This window comes from Notothenia rossii, assembly GCF_949606895.1.
Source record: "Notothenia rossii genome assembly, chromosome: 5".
Classification (NCBI taxonomy): domain Eukaryota; kingdom Metazoa; phylum Chordata; class Actinopteri; order Perciformes; family Nototheniidae; genus Notothenia; species Notothenia rossii.
In genome coordinates this window covers 13,272,593-13,287,225 of record NC_136903.1, presented here as the reverse complement: position 1 = coordinate 13,287,225, position 14,633 = coordinate 13,272,593, and the positions used below count along the sequence as shown (strand labels likewise).

General features: G+C 39.1%; 1 protein-coding gene across 1 annotated transcript in view; it reads left to right on the top strand.

Annotated features, from left to right (window-relative positions):
• Nucleotides 1-648: 648 nt before the first annotated feature.
• LOC307041286 (solute carrier organic anion transporter family member 1C1-like) overlaps nucleotides 649-14,633 on the top strand; it is a gene marked incomplete at its 3' end in the record, with an annotated part of 14,324 nt that continues 339 nt past the window's right edge. The window contains exons 1-6 of the mRNA XM_079684594.1: nucleotides 649-703; nucleotides 3,512-3,651; nucleotides 12,571-12,712; nucleotides 13,785-13,917; nucleotides 14,143-14,264; nucleotides 14,546-14,630. Of these exons, the coding sequence (XP_079540720.1) occupies nucleotides 3,556-3,651; nucleotides 12,571-12,712; nucleotides 13,785-13,917; nucleotides 14,143-14,264; nucleotides 14,546-14,630 (578 nt within the window). The 5' untranslated portion in view covers nucleotides 649-703; nucleotides 3,512-3,555. The remainder of the gene's footprint in view (nucleotides 704-3,511; nucleotides 3,652-12,570; nucleotides 12,713-13,784; nucleotides 13,918-14,142; nucleotides 14,265-14,545; nucleotides 14,631-14,633) is intronic.

Sequence of the window (14,633 nt, the reverse complement as noted above, 5' to 3'; positions counted from 1 at the left end):
AAAATGTTTGCAAAAAATCCTTTCCTTTATTATCTTTCTGAGTTTTCATGTTTTGCAAGTTTTCGTGTCCTGGCCAGCCTAAAGGTGACAGGTCATCTATTCGACTCCTTTCTAATTAATCCTGTCCTCCAGAAGCTGCTGTGTAGCTCAGTAGTTAAAGCAGGCACTCCATATCCATAATAATAATAATAATAATAATAATAATGTTAATAATTAAATATTAATTTAAAAAATACAATGACAATAAAGTAATAATAATAAAATAATAAGTAAAATAAGATAATAACAAAAAAATCATAATAAAACACAATCATAAAAACTAACTTGAAAAAAAAAATATAAAGACATTTAATATGAACTTTTTTTTTAATAAAACAAAAAGATACAGTGATAATAATAACAATTAAAAAAATTATTGGTTTTTTTATATTTTCATATACAAATTGAATTCAAAATGTTTGCAAAAAATCCTTTCCTTTATTATCTTTCTGAGTTTTCATGTTTTGCAAGTTTTCGTGTCCTGGCCAGCCTAAAGGTGACAGGTCATCTATTCGACTCCTTTCTAATTAATCCTGTCCTCCAGAAGCTGCTGTGTAGCTCAGTAGTTAAAGCAGGCACTCCATATCCACATCACTACGTGACCGTGGGTTCGATTCCTGAGCGTGATTTAACATTTCAGGCTGTATATTGAAAAATAAAAAAGGTGTTTGTCAGATTTTTTTGTATAATTATCTGTTGAGCATTTCCTTGCAGATGTTTTGGAATAAGATTTCTTTGCTTAAATTGTATTAGAGCCAAGTGAGAATGTGGGACACTGTCTGGTAAATTGTGCTCGCAGCTCTGTTTAGCATCACGTGCCTCGCTGTGAACACGCTGCTCAGTCTGGCTCTCCCTCCCTGTCGCTTCCTGCAAGAAACAAACTGTTCTCCGCTGCAGAGGAGCATGTAGTGCAGCATGAGCAGGTGACTCGGTCAGACTGTGTGCCGGTGAAGGCTTTTGTGACAGAACAGGATTATTCTGCCTCAATTTGTTGACCGATTTTAAAATAGGAAGTTTAAGACGCCTTGAGGGGAAAGGGTTTTTCCGAGTTGGGTAAGTATCATGATGTTCTTTTTAGTGAATACTCTGTCTGTCACTGACAATTACGCATATTGTTCACTTGACAGTTTACGTGTTTGTTTACAAAACTGCAGTTAAGTGAAGTTTCTGCGATATGGTTTGAGATGATTAAAAATGCTTGTGATAGTGATACACAGGAACTATCCGGGATCAGGTGTTTTTGAGGGCACCTGCTTTTTATGCGCATTTTCATTTGCGCATTAGAACAAATGGTTAACTCAAAAAACTCAAACTTAAAAAATAGATACAATAAATAAAAAACGTTCAACGCTTGACTGATGTTGAAAAGTGTGTTTATCAATAACACAAAAATGCGATAAAATACTTTTAAAACTGCGTCCAATTATCTATGAAGTACGCCACCAAAAAACATGTGATTTAAACGTCGCTGAAGGGATAACAATTGACGGCAGATGTCAAAGCAATGTCAACGTCAATTCTATTGCTTTGCTTTATTGGAGTGATTACTTTTTAAAATAACAACATGGACAAAATGTAAGCTTTAATCCAACATTTAATTAATTCTTTGTTTGTTTGTTTTTCTACGTTTGACACTTCTCAATATGTCATGTCGTTGCATCTTCCTGAAGAAAAGGGCCGACTGACTGCTCATCTTAACTGCTACAGACAGTGCGCACAGCTGAGAAACAGCATGGGCTTTGCATTATCTACAGATGCTTATCTGGTAACTCAATATGCATTGACTAATTGACCTGAGTGCAGGGCCGTCTCTCCCTACAGGCAGATCATGCAGACTGCGTGGGGCCTCACCTTGCGGAGGGGGCCTCATTTGTGCCAAAAATGCGGTGCACCTGCGCTTATGTGGCGCAATTAGTGTGGCGCGGCACGGTTTCCGCCGCTGCGAGGGTCCTCTAGCACAAAAAGTGTATCTCGAGCCGGTTTCTCAAACTTACCTACCCCACCTTTAATCAAAGTTAACATCATAGTGAATTTGCCAGTAATCTAAGTATTTATCAGTGGGTTTCACTGAGTTACGCCCATGAAGTGCACTAAGGCCTTTTATGCACCTCTTTGATTTTATATGCAGGATTATTCTTAACAGCAGCCGATAACACATTTTATATTAAGCGCTTTGAGCACCAGGAAAAGCGCTATATAAATAACATGTATTATTATTATTATTATTATTATTATTATTATTATTATTATATTTACAGTAGGGCACTAGACAGTACATTTCATTCTTTTATGAGTTTACTAACAAACATTTCACGGCCAGACCCGGGAGTGTTTTGAAGAAACAGGGAGTTTAAGATTGAACTATACAGTAGCTGCTCATGGAAATGGTAGGTATGTATTTTCTCCAGTTTGAACACAATGATCAAATAAGTGTCATTATTATATGCAACATATTACCTCCTATGTGGACATGAATAGGTTATCCTGTTATGACTCTCCAGGAAGGCAGTTTAATGGTGCATACATTAGATTATGTAGCTGTCTGGGAGATACAAGCTTCATAACACTCTGATGAAATATTTTGACTGTTGTTCTGAAATATTTGCCTCACAGTCTCTGCATGTGGTATGCAGGTCTTGGTTAGATGATGAGTATGAAATACTTTATGTCAGCAGCTGCCTTTCTTTCATGCACAGTTCAAAGCCATGTTGTGGTTTGGTGGAGGGATCCATAGGGACTTTTCTTGTCACTGAATAAAACACCCCAGCTTTTAGACAGTGTCACTGCACTGATCTCTCTTGTATAGAAATCTTTTCACATTTCATAGTGAAAAGACATAGACTTTTAACATGGTGATGTTTTCTTTTTGACTTTCTGATCTCTCTATCTTTCTCATCACATGGCAAGTTCAGCAGAACTTCCGGAGGAAAATGTCTCGATGATCAAATCCCCGAAGCTCATTGGACATTTTTCTGTCACTCATTACTTTTTTTTAAATTATCTTTCTCAACCCTCACAATATCTCATAATCTCGTAGTATCATTATGGCTATTAAGGAGAGATTATACTAGCAATTAGAGGAAAGAATGTTTTTGTGAAAATACGGTTTGCTCCCCGGTATGAAAAATATCATTTACTGTATTTAATGAGCTTCACATTGGCTTGTTAAGGCTTGTTTTTCCCGGAAGATTCTAGAGTATGCCATCTGTGTACATTTGATATGAATACACTCATACTGTACTGTAAATGATATGCCATGACATCTACTTAACTTCCAGAATAAAAACACTTCTAAAACACAAATGCCACTGATGTTTAAGAACATGTAATGCTCTGCTCATCTTGTTTGGGCTTGCATCAAGGATATTTCCATCTATTTCGAAAACTAAAAAACTGTTATTAATGAAAATAATAATTTGGGTTGATGAAAATGAGCTTGACATATTTTTTTAATCTAAATTTGATCCAACAGGTGTGAGTAAAGACAGCCATTGTGAAGTAAAGAAGGAGGCTGCCATGAAGAAAATGGACAACACGGCCGCAGGCAGCTGGACTCCTGATGACAACCCCACCCCCCCCACAGTGAAGAACTCCTGCCACCCCAACCTGAAGGTACATTGTATTTTTTGTAAAATATAATAAAATAACTAGCTCTGCCCCCACAAGCCCTTCTGAATTCATAACACAACCTCTACTGAAGTCAGATGCATGTTTTGAATTTGGGTTTTGTTGTACTTCAGTTAGTCAACAATTTGGCATATTATAAATGGCTTTCCTAATACTAAATTAGTACAAAATGTGGCGTTAAAACAAATTACATTTTTGTAAAGACAGCACAGGACTACCACAATTATAAGAAGGTTTTTATTTAGATATTCCTTAGAAATAACTTTATTTCAAAAATTCTTTATCTATGTCAAATGTATTTTTTTTTACCGTGCACACATCTGATATTTAAAGTGGCAGAGAGGGGCAAAAACTCACCACATAGCTGGCTAATTGGAGCTGGATTATATACTCTAGAACTGTGTGACAACATGTATGAAGTGTTTCAGCCTCAAAGGACAGAGAGCAAGCCTGTCATTTGACTAGCCTAGAGGGGGGTCAAACAAATACCACTCCTATGATCGAGATCACATGTATGTCAGAGAGACACAGTATGAAGTGTGTACATATCTTAAAGCTATAGATGTCATTTAAAGAGCCTTGAAACTTTAGGTTCCTTTTTCGTGTTTTGATTCAAATTCATGAATGTTTGAACACCTACTTAAAGTTTGAGTAACGGGTGCTGCATGTTCCTGGTGAAGCCTAGCTGGTGTCGATGAGAGGTGTTGAGTGCAGCTGCTCCCGGTTCCCTTTGGACCGGGTATTAAATCCCAGTGAGAAATTCTTTGGACAAAGTGTTTTGCTCCAGTAAAAGAGGTCAGAATAAAGGGTCTGTACCTCTTTATTGGATTAGTAGGAGCATTGGACAATCATTAGAAAGCTGCTTAGTGAAATAGTTGTGCAACAATAACAAGGAATTTCAGTCATGCTGCCTTCTTGTGGGGTTTCCTTCCTTATGGGGTAATCCTACAATAAACCTAACTGAGGTGCTTTTGATACATGCACTCCTAAAGATGACTGTTGTGTCTGCTTGTAGCACATAAACGCTGCCAGTTTATGTTTGTAAAGCCTGCGTTAGGATTGTATTTCATTCTAACATGAGCAATTTGTTAGATGGAGAGAATGACATAGTATTTTATTTATTTATTTTTATTTTATGTTTGAACCTTGAGGCATTCTGATATTTACATCCAAGTTTTTAAAAGTAAAACACTTTAATTAACTTTTAAATATTTGGTTAATAATATCAGAAATAAATTACACCTATATCACCACAAGACTGTTGATAAATATGATATTTTTAGTTCCAAAATATACAGGATTTGGTGCAAACCATATTTAATAAGAGAAAAACAGTGTAACAAAGGTAAACATTACCGTAGCAGAGTGGTGTCCATAGCAACAATGAGGCAACAAATGAATGACAATTTTAAAAAACAGTATGTTTTAAGAAGACATCTTGAAGGATGTTCCCTGTTGTACAATACCAGTCCCCGTGTCAAAAAGTAGAGACAATTCCTTGAAATGTTGCCATCAGGCAAAATTCCGACACCATGGCCATATCTCATTTCTGGGATTTCCCCTCCTCGACTCCTCGAATCCTCGGTCCTCCGGTAGTGACCCGGAAATGAATTTCAGCGCGCCATGTTGAAGGACATCTAATTTCTCTAAATGCACTTCGAGGGCCGAGGATCGAGCGTCGAGGAGGCTCTCTGGAGGAGCTATAATCGAGGATACACTGATGGGTCCTCCACGGCTCCTTCGCAGATGCATTTTCGGGAACAGAGATGTTTCAAAGAGTCGTGACGCACGGCCGGACTGATCTCAGCCAATGACAGCTCTGCATGCATCCCCTGGATATAATTGTATTAACTGCTTTCATCGCGACGTTTACAGAGAGAACAGCTCTGAGGTCCGTGCAGAAAGCAGAGCAGTGTGTATAATATATATCACTCAGTATAACAGGCCTACTCTCTTTATTTGCTTTAGTTTAGTAGATATCTACAAACAAAGAGTCAATATTTTTCTAAAACCATTTAGTGCTTCACATAATAAAATACACAACGGCTATAGCCTGATTATATGCTTTAGGAGCTGTAGATGTGTGTGGTACAGTGTGTAGGTGTGTGTGGTACAGTGTGTGCGTAGATGCACCGGACAGACAGGTCTCAGTTGATTTGGTGTCCTCTGCTTACTTTTAATACTTGTAAATAAAACTTTTGGCCCGTAATTTATTTTCCTCATTGTAGCGACCAGAGAGGGGAGGGATATATCCATTCTCTGATAGTGTTACGTTATTATGAGAGTGCTCTCATACTTCTTTGATTCTAAAATGGTATATATTTATATAAATATATACATATATATATACAGTATATGTGTGTGTGTGTGTGTGTGTGTGTGTGTGTGTGTGTGTGTGTGTGTGTGTGTGTGTGTGTGTGTGTGTGTGTGTGTGTGTGTGTGTGTGTGTGTGTGTGTGTGTGTGTGTGTGTGTGTGTGTGTGTGTGTGTGTGTGTGTGTGTGTGTGTGTGTGTGTGTGTGTGTGTGTGTGTGTGTGTGTGTGTGTGTCCGCATCTGTAGCCTGTTATTGTCTCATTATACGGCACTGTGAATGAATTAAAAGTGAATATATAAGTCATCATGAACACATCTGTCCATCAGACAGAGTGCTGCTGTGCCTCCTGTCATCATTAATGGACGTCTCTTTAATATGACCGCTCAGAGGAGTTCTCATTTCTCTAACCGCCTGCTGCTTCCCCTCCTCTCTCCTCGGCTCCCCTCCTCGGCTCCTCCGCTCGCATCTCCTGTGGGCGAGACTAAGACACGAGGATAGGAGTCGAGGAGGGGAAATCCCAGAAATGAGATACGGCCCATGATGGTAGTGGAAGACTTTAGAGCCCAAAGTCAACATCATGAATGTGTCCTTTGTGCTTCAGACTTCCTGCAGTAGCATTGTATCCACTGTGGTTTGAATCGTAATTATGCACTTGACATTAGAGCGAAGCCTGCTCTTACATTGAGGCTTATTATTCAGCTGCGAACCACCCAGGTTGTTGCCATAGCTACCTCATCACGCAGAGACCCCACTGTTTTTTAAAGGGACAGTTCACCCCAAATCAGAAATACATATTTTTCTTATTGGTGCTATTTATCTACAGCTGCCACAGGAAGTGGGCATTTTCTCATGGACAATAGCTAATGCTCCCTAGTACACAGGTAGTTTGGTATACAACAAATTGTTCCTTCTTAAATCTGCACACAAGAACAACTGAAGATTAGGTCATGTTTGCTGGAAAGAGACACTTTGTTTGTTTTTTTGCATCTCTTTGACCAATATCTTCCACAAAAAAAAACATTCTGTATTGATTATCAGCACTACTCCTAAAACGAATCATGTGTTTTTTTGATTGGGTTAACTTCTCGCTCAGCTGTATTGTGATTGCCGTGCTCTGGTCAAATGGGGTATCAACTCACATGACCTAAAGTTTGAATGTTTTGCCAAGATGTAAGATCCAAGCCGTGTCCCACAACCACAGTATGACTGCTGCAGAATTTCGGGTCATTGGGATTTTAATAAGCAGGCTGGTTTTTGAGCCACTGTATTAATCCTGGCTTAAGCTTTCAAGTTAATTTGGTGGGAATGCTGACACAGCATTCCCACTATCTGTTATGCTACGCACAAAATTCTTTATTATTCCGCCGGGTTATTTTGCGCTGCTTCTTCTCACACATTGAATATCGCAGAAACTCTGTTCGAACATCAAAACGTTCAGCTCGGGAATCAATGGCTATTACTTTTTTGTCATTCATAACTTTCATAATTCCAGAGATACATCCCATAATACATCCCATTTTTAACATGGAAGTCAATGGAGAACTCTTCAGACTTCAACAATCTTCATGCAACTTCAACTTCTAACTGCTCCTTCTTCAACTGCTAACTGTTCCTTCATACTTTCACTCAGAAACCTCATGCCAACTTTAAAATGTCACACATCTTTCTGACATTATTCGTGTAACACAACTTTTAAATCTGATTTGTACTTTTAGAGATATTAAACATTGTTCAGACCTTGGTAAAGAGGCCTCCTTCAGATTTTAGAGTGCGTGATGTCACAGAGTGGAGGACAGATTTGATTTTGCCTTCATATTTTCTTTTAAACCTGCCATAATTCCCAAACCCTAAATTCCTGAGACATCATTTTTCATGACAAACGTAGGGAAACATCTCGTAGCTTGAAAGATAAAAAAAAATTAAGCAAAATAATTAAACAAAATGCCTCTTGAGGGCATGAAGTGACAAAAACGTTCAACATCTCTCCATTAAAATCTCACCTCACCTTTCCCCACCACAGCAGCCGCACACCTTTAGTTAATCTGCCAAAAAGGCCACATTATTAACCCGAAAGTACCCAAAATGTACACTTCAGATGCTCAAGTTCCTTGACATGCTCCACGCTTTGAAATTTCACCGATATCTGTTACAGTTCTTCAACAAAACGTTCACATGTAACAGGTTTATCTCTCATTCAGAACAATGAAAATGCTTTCCTCTCACTAATCACCATGGAAACCATTTAATTTTGACTTGAGCAGTCCCTTATAGATACTGTCTTTTTACGTTAGTGAGCCGGATCATTTGGCTCGGCTCTCTTAAAGCGCCGGCTGTTTCGGCTCCCAAACGGCTCTTCATGTTACCACAGTTTACCACGGAGCCAGTTTACCACGGAGCCTCAGTTTTGCCGCTGCGAGGTTCTGGTGCTCGCAGCTCACGTTCCGTGTTGTCCAGCAGGCACCGCCGATGTCGGTGAAACGATCCTCAATACTCCGAAAATAATCCCACCAGACTCCTTTGCCCCTCCAACAGAGGGATGTCCTTGTCCTTTTTCCTTTTCGTCATTTCAAGCGATAAAAACTCTCGATCTTCTCTCGAATTATTAATATTTTTGGATGCCCGCGGCTCGCGTTCAGGGCGTCCCGAGCTGAATAAGGGTGTTAAATGATGGCAAGACATTGATATTGCACATCTTTAAACATGACTCTTATAAATCACTTTTAAAACCAGCGATGCACTACAGTGTCAGCTTTTCTAAAATAGAAACTTCAATGTTCACATCTTTCTAAATGATTCTACTTTTCAATGACCTACCAATAATCCTAATAATAATCCCATTTTCAATCTTCCAACTGTTCATATTTTTTGGTCAATTAACAAACCTGTTACAAATGTGTTGTTCAACAAATTTGAGCCTTTGCGACATTTATTTGATCACCATGGAAACCTTTGATCTCTGGACACGTCGTTAGCTCAAATATAAACACCTGTGTCATGGAACACGATGATGTCATAACTCCAACTGACATGCTCAGAGCAGCAGACTTCAGATAATAGTTAATGGTCCTACCCCCAACAGCTCTACGTCAATTATGGGGTGTCATCTTATGCCATTTCAATGGAATCCCTCGCAATTAAAACACGATGTCGCTGTGGCTCCAATGGACACGGTCCGATCGTCCCCCGAACTTCGCTTGTATATCACCGGTCCAGTCCTCAACAGCTCTACGTCAATTATGGGGTTTCATATGCCGTTTAAACGCATCCCTCGCCATAAAAGACGATGTCGCTATAACTAATTATATACTAATAAATAATTCAAAAAGTGCTCAAACTTTACATGTGTGCTAACATTCCAGCCGTGAAGACATCTACGGGACAGTTTTGAGATTTCTTCAAATGTCGTTGCCATGGCAACACAATGCTCGCCATGAAACACCGTTTTTTCATAACTTCAGTGAAAATGCTCCAAATGGCCCAAATCTTCACAGGTTTAGTAATGATGCAGCCATCAACGCATCTAAGCGTATTATGGGATGTCATCAAATGGCGACAGACCATTAACCATCAAGTTAGTTCAAAAGTTTGCAGTTAAAATATTCTGCTGCTTTTCCAAGCCTTTTTACTTTCTTTTCTTCTCTCATCACACATTCCAGCCCCCAGTGTTCATGTATCATTTCACTCTAAATTCTTCACTTTCTTCTTACACATTACATTTCAGCTTAGCAGTTTAGCGTCAGCTTTTCAGCATAAAGCATTCCCACTAGCAATTTCTTCAGGAATTGCATTCTCTAGTTACTCATGTTGTTCAGGATCTAATAGACCCTCCAGAAAAACGCGGGCCAAAATCCTTAATTATGCGGGCTAAAATCCTTGATTATGCGATAAAAATGCGGGGTTTTTATGTGATTTTATGCGGGAAAATTGCGGGAAGTTGCGTAATATGCGGAAAGTTGCGAAATATGCGGAAAGTTGCGAAATATGCGAACAGTTGTGAAATATGCGGGAAGCGGAAAAAAGGTGATTATTCTCACACACACACACACACACACACACACACACACACACACACACACACACACACACACACACACACACACACACACACACACACACACACACACACACACACACACACACACACACACACACACCTACCTCCTCCTCATTCTGTTTTGATTTACTCGTTCGTTATCTGACCAGCTTCAATATTGTAGGCTACTCACCTCGTTTCTTGCAACCCTCGAAAGGGTTTTGGAGGTTGAAGCCTCTGTGAGCGTGAGTTGCTTGGCTTTCTTGTCCGCAGCAGAAACCATTTTTGAATGTTTGAGCGAATCGAAGTGGGTATTCACAGTCGATTTCCTTTTATGCTCCAACACACAGTTGCACGGGATACAAAACAGTTTCCCCCCACTTTCGTGCAAGACATTGGGGTACTGCTTTGCCCGGTCTTTAGCTGAAATGTTCGTGGGTAAATGTGATGGATTCGATTTGTTCATCTTGGTGCGTGAATTCCACACCTTCACACGACGGTGTTTGCCTTCTGTGATGCGCGGGCTGATGACGTTGCGTCATCATCACTACTTGTCAAGACGAGTTAACTTTTTAATTTTTTTTATCAACTTTGTGTGGAAAAATGCGGGGATTATGCGGCCTTTTGATAAATATGCGGACTTTTACAAATCTGCGGCATTATGCGGGAAATTCTGCGATCGCAGAATCGCGTTTTTCTGGAGGGTCTAATCTAAGTAGCTACATTATATTTGGTATACCCACATAACTTCACAATCTACTATTTCATTGGTGCTTACACTTAAAAGACCCGCATTGTACTCTTTTTCAAAAATGGAATATATACAAAACATTTCTCTGAAGAGTTTGGCTTGAAATACCAAACAGATAATGCATTGTAGCATCCCATAAACCCCATTCATCCCTCATAAACGCAATGGTGCTCTAGGAGGAGATTCAGGTGATAAGATGGAAGGGTGTTACCTTGATTGCTTATTGACTAATGGTTACACAACCCAATGAAACATGATGACATCATTAAGTGGCCAAAACCAGATCAGCTCATTTTCAGACCGATTTTGATATAAATGGATCAGGAAAAAAAGAGATCATCTTTTTTACTGGAACTTTCCGAATCTCTTAACGCACAGGGAACACATATGTATAAAAGACATGGAAAAAGTGGATTTTGCATAATAGGTGACCTTTAAATCCTTCCCCTGGAAACACAACATCTGTTTTCAGTGTTTTGTGAAAGGCACCAAACCGGTTTGTGTGTGACTACCTGACTATAAATGCTCTTCAATGTTGATGTCTTGAAATTCATCTGTGAATTGTAATATAACAACACCATGTCAAAACGATGTGATGTGTGAATTCATAGTTGCCTCTAAAGGACATTCAGTTAACTAAGAAAGGTGGTTTGTAGGGTTGTGCTTCTCCTTAGAGCTCAGGCTATTTTCATCCCTGAGAGTGCAGGCTAGGTTTCCTCTCACCTGTTTCCAATTATGCTTCATGTCAGTCGGGCTGTCGGCTCATAGTGCAGTGGATGAATCTGTGTCCTAGTGGGGTTGGCTTCTCTAATCCTCCCTTTGTTACTGACTGTCAGTGTCCTTAGCTAAGTTAATACACTCTCTGGCCCAAGCTTTAACAGCCAGCTTTCCCTTTACTCATTCACATCCAACATTAGGGCTGTGCAATTAATCGTATTTTAATCTCGATTACGATTTTGGCTTGCAACAATTACGGCGTAATCGAAATAAAACGATTATTTTGCTGTAGGCTATTCCCTTTCGCAACTGATGCTCTCAATTTGTCTTGCGTTATACATCCTGCCCGCACGTGCGCTTTCGCCCCTCCCTAAAAGCCCTCTCGGCCAGGTTGTGTAACTTGTGACTTGCAGACTGTTTAATAAATCCATATAACACGTTACAAGGGAAGCTTTAGTTGCCATGTCTTTATTCTCCAGTCCTCCATGCTCCGGTCTTTAGCATACAGTAAACTTTTACTAACCTCGTCAAGCCGGCACCTCTTAGCTCGCTACCTCCGGTTTCCGGATAATACAAGGGGTTACCAAAATAAGACTACTGCGTGTAGCAGTATAATTAAACATGACAGGTTGTGAGTGACATTAGTTATCATATTTATATATGTTTAGTAAGTTGTGGAAGAGCGCTCCAAAATATGTGTTGATCTTTATTGGTATTTATTATTTTGATATTATTTATTTAAATGTAGATATAAATGTATAATTTGTATTTATTTGTATTGGTTTTTCAGTTGAATTATACTCAAAGTTCAGGGTAATCAACTGTTAAAAACATACTGTTCAATTATTTTTTTAGAGATATACGTTCTATCCCTTCATTGTTTTTTCATGTCTTTATATTCTCTTTTCAGTTCACCTTCCTTTTTTTGTTTTCCTTTCCACTGTTGCGCTGAGATGTTTAGGCTACAGGGTTTAAAATAATGTAATATAACAGGTAAACATACGATTTGAAATTTAAATGTAGTCATAAGTCATTCAGGGCCACAGTGTTTGACACATTGTTGTGTTTCCTCTTTCTGTATCTCTCTAGAGGTTCCTTGCTTCCTTGTCCTTCGCTTACTTTGCCAAGGCTTTATCTGGCAGCTACATGAAGAGCACAATTACACAACTAGAAAGAAGATTTGACATCCCCAGTTATCTGATCGGAATCATAGACGGGAGCTTTGAAGTAGGTGAGTATCTCAATTCGCTATTGCAAATGTGTCTCTCTATTTACTGGCTAAATAGTTTTGGAGCATTAAGATGCTAATGCAAATAAACCAAGAATACGTACTTGCATGCCTGAGAGCACTAACGCATCCGCACAACGCTCCCTGAGCTTTGAATACACACAATGGTTGTGTACCTAGTTGACTCTTAATGAGCCAGAAACCCTTTGAATTGTAGAACATTTACTGTAGGCTGGAAATGGAGGAATTTTGTGATGGTTGGTTCAAATGCACAACAGACTGGGGACTAGACTTCAAATACTGCCTTTTTATGCTCTAGATAAATACGTTTATTCACACTGGCTTTGATCAAAACCTATACAGTTCTCTGGTATGTCTGGTACTGATACTGTACATTATAGACACCCATTTAGCAGTGGTATGTAGACGCACAAAAAAGCATTAATGTGCCCACCTTGGAGGTATAATTAGCTGCGGACTGTTTACTAATATAGTAGCGACTGTCGCTGTGAGGGAGTGTGGTCGTCTTTCAACCAGAAGGTTGTGGGTTCGATCCCAGCCCATGCAGTCAACATGTCGATCTATCCTTGGGCAAGATACTTAACCCTGAGTTGCTCCCGATCGCATGGCCAACGGTGTGTGAATGTGTGTAAATGTTAGGTCCTAGAGTAAGGTACACTGCTCTGTAGGAATGGGTGTGAATGGGTGAATGACATGTAGTATGTAAAACGCTTTGAGGGGTCTTAAAGACTGGATAAAGCGCTATATAAGTACAGTCCATTTACCATTTACCATTTAATATACCCTTGGTTAAATCAAGGCGAATGTCTGGTATGGTTGTCTAAATAAATATAAATTAATATCCCTTGTTTTGAAATCTCTTGAAGATAGCATTCATGCGGTTCAGCAGCTTAATTCAGAACAATACACAGGGTTCACAAGAGGTTTTTATCATCAATTTGTATCATTTAGATAATTTATTCTGTATTTTCTCTCTGAAGAATACTATACTAGTATACATTTTTTCAACATTGACTCACCTCTGTCTTCTTTACTGATCATCTCAACCTTGTAGGGAATTTGTTGGTCATTGCCTTTGTGAGTTATTTTGGTGCCAAACTCCACCGGCCCAAGATCATAGCAATTGGTTGTGTGTTGATGTCCTTTGGGACCTTCTTGATCGCCATGCCCCATTTCCTCATTGGCCGGTAAGATAAATATCAAATCTGTATGCATGCATTGTAGCTCACAAACTTCTCCATGCACAGTATTTATTTCATTTAAGTATTCAAGCATCACAAAGCCAATGTATTGACTGTAATGCATTTTTTTTAAATGATGTTTGCATTTGTGCTTCACTATGTAAGTATCTAACGATACCTGATGCTTTCTCCCTTCCCTTGTTAACAGTCACATTGGTATTTTTTACGCAGCTATAAGATCGAAACATCAGTTAGATGGTCAGTGAATTCAACCAATAACCTCTCTCCATGTCCAGCAAGCTCACCTGAGTCCACCAGGGCAGGTGACAGTCCCTCGTTACTGAACTCTAGAGGTAAGATTAGGCTGCTTAGTAAAAAAAAAAAAAACATAAAAATGTGTCCATTCACAATTTGGGAATATTGGCAAATTCTTTCTTTCTACTTTACTCTGACTCTCCTAGAGTTTTGTCATTGAGATATGATGCACCAAAACCAGATTTCTCATCATGGTTGATAATATGAATTAGCAAAAAAACGAAGTAATATAGAAGATTCAATTAATTGTCAGTTTTTTACCATTTTCAAGAGGGTTTCTCAATACTTAATCCACTTCAAATGTCTTTTTGAACTGCAGGCTGTGAGCGAGAGTCCAGTGTTTCAATGTGGATTTATGTGCTTCTGGGAAATATCCTGCGGGGAATTGGAGAGACTCCAGTACAGCC